Source organism: Carassius carassius, chromosome 43 (genome assembly GCF_963082965.1).
Source record: "Carassius carassius chromosome 43, fCarCar2.1, whole genome shotgun sequence".
NCBI classification, from domain to species: domain Eukaryota; kingdom Metazoa; phylum Chordata; class Actinopteri; order Cypriniformes; family Cyprinidae; genus Carassius; species Carassius carassius.
The window spans coordinates 7708205-7720529 of record NC_081797.1 but is presented as its reverse complement, the minus strand read 5'-3'; the positions used below and the strand labels follow the sequence as shown (position 1 = coordinate 7720529).

At 35.7% G+C, this 12325-nt stretch overlaps 1 protein-coding gene across 1 annotated transcript in view; it reads left to right on the top strand.

Annotated features, from left to right (window-relative positions):
* Positions 1-12325, top strand: part of LOC132125157 (NT-3 growth factor receptor-like) — a 239498-nt gene that overhangs the window by 200316 nt on the left and 26857 nt on the right. The window contains exon 13 of the mRNA XM_059536416.1: positions 11125-11255. Coding sequence (XP_059392399.1) covers positions 11125-11255 — 131 coding nt within the window. The remainder of the gene's footprint in view (positions 1-11124; positions 11256-12325) is intronic.

Here is a 12325-nt window from a genome sequence, read left to right as displayed (position 1 = left end):
AATTGCGTCTGGGTTGAGATGCTTCTCGAACAGAAGAGTGAGTAGATGCTATGCTGGGCTCTTTATACCCAGATATCCGGGGCGTGGCCATCCCTGCAAATTCTGCACAACTAATTTCAATGGCCTTTTCTCAAAGATGTCAGAGGTGTTTGGACTCCCAAGAGCAACCCCTACACTGGACTAGACATGTGCCGATATTCGGTGATGCAATAGATGACTGTAATGAATATGCACGATATTGTTATCGTGGGTACTTCTAAATACTGTGAATAATTATATATTACAAATTATTCCAAATTTGGAATGCATTTTAAGAATACTATTCCCCCCAAACTGGTCAAAATGCACAACAATGCTATATGTTGCTTGAATGCGTGTGCTCTGATGTAAACAAGCACGGATAAGAAGCACATGGGGGAACATTCACACTTTACATTTGGGCTTCATTAGTTAACATTAATTTATTAGTTAACATAAACTGCCAATAAACTGTGTAATTTAGTGAGCTAACATGAACTAAGATTTAGTATTTAAATATTTTTTAACAAAGATTAATAACTTCTGTAGCAGATGTAGCTATTGCTCATTGTGAATGTTAATGCATTAGCTAAGGTTAACTAATGAGGTCTTATTGTAAAGTGAGACCTATTTGTCATTATAGTTCTTTTGCACTTTAATCTGTGTAAAACTTTTAACTTTATCTTTGTTTATTGCTTAATTGTATATATTTCAGTTATTTTGATATGATGTTTTGACTTGACCGTGATAAAAGCATTAGCAATTAATCGCAAAAGGAAAATTTGATACCGGCATTTCCCTACACTCGACACAACGTCTCTGTTCCCTCTATCAGTGAATGAGGGTTACCAACCGAAACGTTTTCCATTTTCCTGTAATGGGAGAGTGTTTAAGCCTAGCTTCGTATCTAACTTGGTCTCATATGCAGGATATTGATTGGTTTTTCTGATCATGAGAAAGCATACATAAAACCATTTTCTGTTGTATGATTTTCTCAAATTGTCAGTCAAGCAATGTACACTTCTAAACTAAAGAGATAAAAATGGTCTGATGCAAGCATAGCACCGTTTAATTTCTTTCTTTCAATAAATGTCCTGCTTTCTTCTTGAAAAGCGTCACAGCCCTGGCACATGATTACAACTCTTGGAGATATTTTCATAAAACCTATTTCGATCTAAAGCCATTTCTGTGACATCTCTTATGCCACAATTGACTGCCAAGTACCGCTGCTGCAGAATGCTTTAGCTTTTTTGCATCACATTCAATAATGCCAATAGACACTCATGTATAAACACCCTGGCTTGGTCTGTTATTCTTTCACTGTCTGGTAGTGCATGAATGACTAATTCATAGTGGCAAATTGACTTTAAAATTTAAATTGTCATTTTAGAATAAATAAGTAATGATATATGTAGTAATTATAATAATCAAGCACTCCACCGGCAAATTGAGAAGCTAAACATGGCATGGAGTATCACACCAAATGCAACAATGAGCAATTACAGTAATTTTAGGATGATTGTAATTGAAATGGCTGAAAAATCATAAATACAACCACTAGTAATATGATTAAATGGCTTACCACTTTTGGCCAATAGGCGACGCTGTTATCAAATCATTTTGGTGTGTTCTCTGTGAGGTGACAATGGCACACACAAAGTTTGGTGTCAATATGCCTAAGCACTGCAGAGATACAGCCTCATGTGTCATTTTGGCTTCATGCTTCAAATTCGTTGCTGTGGTATGCGAAAACAGTTTTGTTTATCAACACAAAATCCATAAAATTTTGTCAGGACAGTCTGAAGATCATCTGATTCATTTTCGGTAAAAATCGGACCAGCGGTTGATGAGGAGTTCGGAAAAGTAGGTTTTCAACATAAATCAAAATGGAGGACAGGAAGTTAAGCTTACTCTGGCATATGTTATCTATGTTGTCGACATAAGCCAGGGAATATTTTGAGACCAGTTACTGCAATAGGCTGATACAATAAAAAGTTATTAGCATTTTTTTAAGTGTAATTATTAATGGTTAACGATTGGTTTATTACTCTTGACCAATAGGTGGTACTGTTACCAAATTGATGTGGCATGGTCAGTGTGAGGTGCCGATGACACATGCAAAGTTTGTTGCCAATATGTCAAAGCTTTGCAGAGATACAGCCTCAAATGCATTTTGGCACCCTTCCAGCAAATTCGTTGATGCGCTAAATGAGAACCATTTCGTATATCGACAGTGGGGTCTAAAGATGGTCCGAGTCAAATTTGGTGAAAATCGGACTAACGGTCTAGGAGTTTGAAAAAGTTTTCAACATTAATCAAAATGGCGGACAGGAATTATGGCCAAATTTGTCATAATTGTATCGATGTTCTCGACATGACCCAAATAATATAGTGCAACCACTTTCATTTCAATAGTCTAATTTATTCAAAAGTTATTAGAATTTTTTGATATTTCATTATAGAAGAAGAATAATTTTGGTGTTCATTCGACTCGGCATGAGCCAAGTATTCAGAGGAAACAATTTCCATTTCCAAGTGGTGGCGCTAGTGAATCTGAGTTAGAGACTTCAAATTTGCTATGGTTAATGTTGAAACTGTCCTCTATCAGTGTGCCAAGTTTTATAAATTTTTTATAAATGTGTGTGTGTGTGTGTGTGTGTGTGTTGATAGAAATAATAATAATTTGAAAACAAAACATATTATTATAATGTATCAAAATATTACTTATAGTTATGAAGGCATTACACATATTTTAATATTATGAAATATTTTCAAAACCATAATTAAGTATATTATGTATATTAGTTACTATTATTGCTGAGAACAAGCTACTAATGATATTACATAATGTGTTTAATAAGGAATGTTTCATAAACCAGAATATATACAAGTTTCAAGTAAAATGTTCCCTGCGTCTTTGTGTGTGTGTGTGTGTGTGTGTGTGTGTGTGTGTGTGTGTGTGTGTGTGTGTGTTCTCCTCATGAGAGCAGCAGAAGCAGGTGATCCATCTTACAGCCATGTTTTTGTTCAGTTCACATGTAGGCTTTGAAATAGTGTCTGTAGATCTATTGTACCAGACTCTATCTTCAATGTCTCTTTAGGAAAGACCAGGGGAAAGATATTCATCATAGCAATGCATACAAGGAACTCTAAATAAATCTGTGATATCTCACCAGCACACCACATGGAACATGTATTTCACCTGCTGTTGACTGGGCTTTAACAGTATCCGTCCCTCATGAGCTGTATTTTCTCACCTACTCATATCTGCTTTTTTAGATGCTCTAAAGCATGCTTTCTCCCCACCAGAGGGAAATGTAGAACTAAGGAGATAAAAAGGAGATAAATTACAAGATGGTGGAATAGTAAAAAGTAGGCCTGAATCGTGAGTGCAAGATGCGTTGTTATGTGTTCTCATGGGAGGAAAGTGAAGAAATGGCACAGTCGTGTGTATGTAGGACACATGGTTGTCAAGTGGGTGTGTCTATGTGCTGCAGACTGTCTTCTGATGGACAGGAAGAGGGTGGGTGTGTGTGCATTTACAGACAGACACTCGCCCCACGGTCCTCTCTGACAGTCCTTGTGGGGCTGTTTCTGACAGTTGGTCCAGATAGTAAGCAAAGAATGTAAACACAACCAGGGACACCACAGAAGACAGGCTTGCATTAACCTTGCCTGCAAATGGCTGCACATCCCAATGCTTTATTAATAGTGTCTTGAGGGCACTTGTATAGCACATTTGCTTGTTTAATCGGGACTGTGAAAAAATAATGATTGAACATCTTTGTAAACACAACATGTGGCCTTGTTGTCACGCGGAGCTCTATTTAACGTGGGTGTTTAGCTCCCAAAGCAAGTTATTTTTCATTGGGTTGTAAAACATTGGCGAAATGTATCTCCTGATCTCGTGTTTGTTTGTTTTTAATCGGTCAGTTAATCAGACAATTATTTTTAATTCAAAAGTCTCACAAAAACTGTTTGTGTCATATTTCATTCAGTTTACATCCCACTGTATGATATTATTGAATAAAAAATACAATGTATACAAGCCATAATTCATTCTTGCACTCACACACTTACAATTTCCTTTCACATATATTTCTATTGTCGCAAACTTACATTCTCCTTTCACATACATTTCAGTTCTCACATACTGTACATTTTCCTTTCGCGTGCATATATTTTAACTTACATACATTCTTGTTTCACATACATATGTTTCTGCTTAAATAAATATATATATATATATATATATATATATATATATATGCACTTTTATTTACTTTATATTTACACTTCCACTATGTATTCTTTATTTTGACATACCTACATTACATACCTAACATTCATATACATATATTGTCACTTACACTTTTTCTCACTTATATGCATGCATGTCTGATCTATATATATATATATATATATATATATATATATATATATATATATATATATATATATATATATGATATATATCCATTACTTCCTCTTTAAGCAGGAACTTTATTTTAACTTTATTTGTCCCCGAAGGGAAATTTGTCTTGGGCAAAAGTGCTACAGTGTTGTTCTCTGAACAGACAATAATAATAATAATAATAATAATAGAATAAAATACAATGTATGAGTCTGATATATAAAATACATATAATGCAAAACACAAGGTTCTAATATAATAAATGAGCATTATTTAACATATGCATTATTTAACATATTACATATGCAAGACTTGTTCAGATCATCCTAACACAGCTATACAATTATGCTATCATCCTGTCTTTTTTATTATTATTATTATTATTTTTTTTTAAATATCATGTAAACCACTTATATACAAAAATATGCTCTGATCAGGATTTTTCATCATCTGATTCCAATTGCCGATTTTTTTATATTTTATTTTGCTCTGTTACTGGTCAAACTAACAAACCAACAAAAATATGTGCAACGTGAAGCAACTGCACAGAACACTTTTTTTTATTAGTAGTATTTTATCACACTATATGTATGCCTGCACCATGTCTGTACGTTTTGTACTGGAAGCTCCTGACACTAAGACAAATTCCTTGTGTGTTTAAAGACACTTGACAACAAAGATCTTTCTGATTCTGATGAAAAGGCAAATTCACTTTCTTACAGCAGGTGGCACTTATAGAACAGCAAAAGCAGTAGTGTTTCTATTGCTGTACACAGTGCTGGCCTTATCAACACTCCTTTAATAATACTTTATGTATTTTATAGAAGAGGAAAATAAAATGCCATGAACATTTTTTTGAAGACACTTCGCCTCAGAAATAGATTCATAATAACCCCCACCCCAATTCAGTATTTCTGGTTTTATTCCATTATTTCGAGCATCTCAAGCAATGAATTTGTTGTCTGGTATTGCATTTTCTCTTGCAACAATTCTCTCCACTTCAGTGCATTTTTCCTACAGATAATATCATAATGATCATTTAAAGTTTGTGTTACCGAATGGTATCCTGTCAGGAATTACCTTCCCGCTGTGTTTATGGGCCTTTGACATAAGTGGAAAAACAAGTCCATAGACACTTATAATAAGAGTAATAAGAATATCTGGCAACACTACTGAGGCTGCATCCGCAATTTTTTTATTTAAACTGTTTTGAATTACACTGAACTAAAATGAACTGCTTAAATGTGCTTAACTGTCATGAAATAAACAAATAAAATAAAAACTTTGATCAATATATTCTTAATGTTGTAATAAGATGGATGTTTTTCTTCTTGCTCAATAATTTCCTATCTTTTATTAATTATTTTATATAATTTGGGTGTAAAATAATACTTATTCATGAGGTTTTTACGGTATGTTGATGTCTATCTCAAATAGCTGTTGTACATTTCCAGCCAAGTAGGAAGTGAGAGCGCAGATATGCATGAGAGTCCGTCAAGAGAAGAAAACCAAGGTTACAGGATAAAGTCCCTTAGCTTCTTATTGTACAGTCCCCACTCAGATAAAACTGAATAATATATCTCAGCCAGTTGTGATACCTGAACCAGGCAGGGATTAAATTTCTTCCAATTATGTGTTTTCATTTGTTTTACTCTATCGTGTATTTCAAGATGATGTAGAAAAGCTGTCTATAAAGATTGACTGTTAGCAGTAAGATTTCACCTGATGCCAATGTTTACTGAAAATATTATCTTAACCCTTGTGGATTGTTCAAATTCACTACCCTTTCGAGTTGTTCGGGATGAAAACATCCACTCAATTAAACTGCTGTAAAAATGTATCAGATTCATATTTTTTTTTCTATTTTTTTTTGCATAAATCTAATCATAAATCATAAATACCTCTTCCCAACAGGGAAAACCACCAACAATCAAGAATCTCACACACACACAAACACTATAATTTGCTGTTATACTCCATATAACTCCATATACAAGCCAGAAACCAAGCCTTTTTTTGCACAGGCCTATTTAAAGGGTTAATGGTCCCACCTAGTGATCAACTGTAAAAATACATTTTTTTACCTCTTCCCAAAAGTTAAAACCACAAACAATCAAGAATGCATGATTATATGGTGTAATGGCTTTGCAATCAAAAAATGTCATTATAATGGAAGTCAATGGGGCAAAAACAGCCACCAACAACAAATTAGGTCGAAAAAATTAAATCTAATGCTGCACAAAAACTAACAATGCATCAAAGCCAATCTTGTTACTAATCTTTGACATGTCCAAGACTGTGATAAAAGGTAAAAAAAAAATCCAGTCCACAATCACTTTTTATATTGAAAATATGTAATTTTGTGTTTTTTTTTTCCCAAATCAGTGACATCATTTATGAACTTGGTAATTAAAAAGTTAAAATCTTGGAATTATTTTTTAAAAATGTGGTAGTTTTGATCAGGACTGAGGTTGATTAATAGATTTATGCAAAAAAATTGAAAAAAATATTTATCTGATACATTTTTACAGCAGTTTAATTTAGTGGATGTTTTCATCCACGAACATCCTGAAAGGGTAGTGAATTTGTCCAGAGTGTACCTTTAAGTTTTTGAAAAATTTCAAAGCATTTTCCCAAAATATGGGTCAAAATAAGATTTGTCACCAAAAATCATTCCATTAGCTCAAACACAGAGAAAGTTGTGGCCAAAATAAGACTCAACTTTACCCCCTAGTGGACGAAAACATCCCCAACAACGCACAAGGGTTAAATTGAAACTGTCCTGCGGAAATTAGGGATGTGGGTATTAGGTGCCTCATGATTCATTTTGAATTTGATTCAGTAATTCTTGAAGAAATTTCTAAATTATTATTAAAGGAATAGTTCACCCAAAAATGAAAAATTGCTGAAAATGTACTTACCCTTGAACAATCAAAGATATAAATGAGTTTGGTTCCTCATTAGATTTGGGGAAATTTTGCATTTCATCACTTGCAGTGAATGGGTGCCATCAGAATAAGATTCGTAAGAGCAGATAAAAAACAATCACAGTAATCCACAAGTAATCCACACCATTCCAGACCATCAATTAACATCTTGTGGAGCAAAAAAACTGCATGTTTGAAATAAACAAATCCAACATTAAGACATCTTCTTTCCAAAATCCTGCTTTCTCCACTGAAAATCTGAATCGGGAGAGAAATGTGCACTGATCACTGCATCGTTTATAACAAAATGGTCCAAATCAGTTCTAAACAAATATGTTGGTGGATTTTAATGAGAGAGCACAACAAAGGATGAACTTTTTCACTGGAGGAAGTGTTATTATGGGTTATGGACTCGTATATTATTGACAAGAAGCAGTGGTTTGAAGTTGAAATGCTTTGATGGATTTATTTCTTACAAACACTTAAAATGTTAACTGATGGACTGGAGTTGTTTCGGTTACTGTGTTTTTATCAGCTGATGTCACCCATCCACTACAGTGGATTTTTTTTTCTGATGAAGAAACAAACTCATCTGTGTCTTTGATGGCTTGAGGAAGAGTGTGTTTTCATCAGATTTTCATTTTTTGATGAACTATTCCTCTAAAGCAGTGGTTCCCAACCACGTTCCTTTAGGCCCCCCAGCACTGCAAGTTTTCCATGTCTCCTTTATCAAACACACCTGATTCAGATCATCAGCTCATTAGTAGAAGCTCCTAGACCTGAAATGGGTGTGTCAGACAAAGGAGAGATGCAAAATGTGCAGTTTTGGGTGGCCTCCAGAAACGAGGTTGGGAACCACTAGTCTATAGCTTCAAGTTTTCAGCATCACTGCCCCAGTCAGATATTCCATTTCCGGCTTTTGTTTACTCCGTTGTTTCTCAGCCTTCAGAGACTGTAGCATTTTAAAAGGATCCATTTACAAAACAGTCGTAAGTGCATTAAGTCATCACGCCGGACGAAATGACTTTGTGGCTGACTGGAAACAAACAGGTGCTCTTTCAGATTCATTTAGCATCGCTTTCAAGCGAGGAAGTAAATTGCTGCGGGGAAGTCCAGCCTAATCCTGTTTTTTTTTTCTTGCAGCAATTTACATGTATTTGAACCCGAATCAGCTTAGGTCTGGTCCGTTGTGTCATTTTCAGTGAGACCGAGTAAACATCTGCGGCAGAGCGGTGGGGGTAAAAACGGCCTAATTAGGATGAAGTCCATGTCCTGTATTCCCAGATGCTCGCTATGTTTAGACAGACGACGTCTAGTGCGGGTAGCCTCTTCTCCTCTTCTCCTGAGAGTGCCCTCTCACAACGCAACCTGTGAGGTGAACACAACAAAACAGTTGGCGTAATAAGACAATTAGCCAGTGCAATTTGTAACTTTCCTAATTGCACCGCAAGCTGAAAGCGCTTCCAACGCACCCGTCACCAGCTAATTATGAACCTATCACTCACTTGAAAATGGAGAATAGGAAATGGAGAAAACAAAAGGTCTTTCTCTCTCTCTCCATCTTTGTCTCAAGCTCTCTCTCTCACCGTCTTTTTCTGTCCTGATTAAAGAAATGCTTTTTAATTAGTTTGGAAGTAATGCATGTGTTCGCCATCCTTTGTCTTAATCTCCACCGGTGCCTTTTTGAAAAAAAAAAAAAAAAAAAACCTTTTGCGACGGAGACTCGTACAAATGAGTGTGCTGAAATATTTACCATCGTCATTGGATGTCTGCCACAACGTGCAATTGCCGCGGCAGCCCTAAATGAAATTGTCCCTAATATGTTTCTGCTGATTAGAGCCCCTGTTTAGACGAAGAACGGGGTGATTGCCAGCTAATACAAAAAGCTATCCTTGAGTGCTGTTTTTTTTTCCTTGGAGAATTGGCCATTCTGCTGGGGAAAAATCGTAGAATGACTCGTTTCTTGAGGCAGTAAGTATTGATGATGGACGGTGGCTTATCCAAAACTCCTGTTTGGAGAAAATAGCAGATGCTGTCGTGGTCGGCCATATGGAGCTCGCTTCCTCGCAGCAGACTGAGAGCTGGGAATGGAAGCAGGTGGAAGGTACAGAGATTAAAGACACGCTCAGGCTGCCTTACATCACTAGGAGTTGCACTTCGCTAGCCATGGTTAAATCTGCTCAGTTTGATGTTTCTATTCGTATTGAAGATGGTTCATCGACTTGTGTGCAACATACATGCAAGGTTACTTGTAAATGAACGCACAATGTGTTTCTCCTAAAAAAGTTGGAAATTCCTTTGCATTTGTCCTTATTCAAAAACTACCAAAATTAATTGTTTTTAAAATAACTGTTTTTATTTATATATTTACTTAACATACAAAGTGGTTATTTTTACTTTGAAAGGTTTGTTTTCCTGATCTTGTTTGTGTGCAACCACTAATACCCTGTATGAGTTTAAAATATACTGAATAAACGTAACGTACCATTAACAGTAAACTAAAAAACAAAACAAGTGCCCTTGGAAAGCTTTTCATTTCTCATGGTGACCCCGCTATATGTTCTTCTATTGATCAAATTTCTTCATAACATCCAGCGATTATATGGACATCAAAGTCAGACAGAAGATGATCATCTCCAGATTATCACCTGTCGTGGTAGTATTTATTAGGGTGTTTGAGGTTACATTCTTCTCTCAAGGGCAGAGCGGCAGTAAAGCTCAGCAAGGACTTGAACCGGCAGCAGACTGGTTGCTGCTCCATTAGTCTGCCCAGTGGACCAAGCGTGACTTCATTTATCTCTGTATCAGAGGCAAATCCACCTGATCTCCTGTGTTTAGATCATTTCATAATGCAGCTCCCGATGGGCACTCACACACAGTTTCTGATGTAAAACATTGCAGATGTGTGTGTGTGTGTGTGTTGTGTTGTGTAAAGCTACACATTACAGATGTACGTTTGAGCAGCCCGGTTAAATGAACTGCATTCAGAGATCACAGCATCTATCTAGGATGAAAGTACATGAATGCTGGAAAACAAATTACATCAAAGGGTTGCCTGTTTTGCCTGTGTGTATCGTTTTGCTAGGTTATGTTACCTTGTATTACCTTTTATAATGTAAACACAAAATGAAATGCTTGTATGATACATTTACCTTAAATGTGATGCATTAAGGACTTTTTTTTTTTTTTACTTGATTGGAATATAAATAAATTCAAACACAAATTATTTACTAGCATTACTAGCAAATTATAATAACATTTAAGATAAATGTTTTACTTGACTGAAATAATAAATTTAAAGTGCATTGATAATAATAACAACGACAATTAGGACTTATTAGGATTATTATTAATAATAAATATTAATATTGTTGTTGTTGTAGTTGTTATAATATTGTTAAATATTCTTCTTACAAATTTATCACTCCAACAAATTTCTGTGTGAAAAGAATGTGATTGTTTATTTTTATTATTATTAATCATACAGTTATTATTATATGAATCATGGACAATAAGACCTCTAAATAAGTTCAATTTTTATTTCATATTGTTTCTTTTGGTTTATTTTATTTCTTTTATTTCTTCACTCTGTATGTCACACGTCACTTTTTGGTGCGATGTTCCTTCAACTTACCTGATCAGCCTGAGTGACAGCATTCCGACTCATGAAATTCACAAGTTCCTCGATCTCTGTTTTGCTGCACTGCCCGCAGGAAGAATGTCACACAATCCGCTCAATCTCTCTCTCTCTCTTCTCCCCTCCAGATGTACAGCACATTAAGCGCAGAGACATCGTGCTCAAGAGGGAACTGGGCGAAGGAGCCTTTGGGAAGGTGTTCCTGGCAGAGTGCTACAACCTAAGCCCCTCTAAGGACAAGATGCTCGTGGCTGTCAAGGTAAGAGATGATCCCTCCATTCCAGCAGGGCCGTAGCGCTCTCCAGTTACACAGGACTCATTCCAAAGGTCAAGGCCCTTTTTTCCAGCCCCCCTCAAATGACATATAAAGTTGATCCCCCTGTGCCCACCGGAGAGGGCTTTCTTTCGGGGAATGATCGCTAGACGTTGTGGTGGAGGATTTGTTGACTAAGATCAATGATGGAAAGAGCTCTGCTGTGCTCTGAGGAGAGATCAGCTACAGTAGCGTTTAATATTTGCCATTGATATAAGGTTTGGGAGGGTATTAAGATATTGCAGTGCTGTGGTTTAGTCTTCATGACATAGAAAGAGAGGAATGAGTCACCGGCGTGGGCAGACGGTTCCTGGATAATGCTTTAACATGGTTTACCACATGGGACTGTTTACCAAGGTTAAGGAACTCAGCGTCCAGTGAGCTTGAGGTGTTCTATTGAAGACGGTCTCTAGATCAATGCTGATATATGAGTGTGTCAGTTTGTCTGTCAGTTTAGAAATGTCAAGGTTTCAAGGTTTGACAGAGGCTGACATGTTGAGGTATGAAGTCAAACATATACTATTTAGTTGTGAATATAAAAAATTAAAAAAAATGTAAAGAATTTTGTATTAAATTATTAGTTATAAATTATATGATTAATAAATATTAACTAAGAAATAATATTATAAAACTTAAATAATAATAGAACTAAATAATAGTAAATCTGTTTTTAATGGAAGCCCGTTACAGCCATAGGATATCTTCCCATTTTTTGCTATTCCATAGTGGGAAAAAAAAAAGTTAAAATTGCAAGGTGTAAACTCAGAATTCAGCGGAAAAAAAAGAGTCTGAATTGCGATAAGTAAACTTAGAATTCAGTGAAAAAAAGTCAGAATTGTGAGATGTAAACTCTGAATTCTGGGAAAAATTTCTGAATTGCGATAATGGTCCAAATTGCGAGACGTAAACTCTGAATTCAATGAAAAAAAAAAAAAGGTCCTAATTGCGAGGTATGAACTCAGAATTCTGGTGAAATTGTCCGAATTGTGAGGTATGAACTGTACGTAAACTTAGAA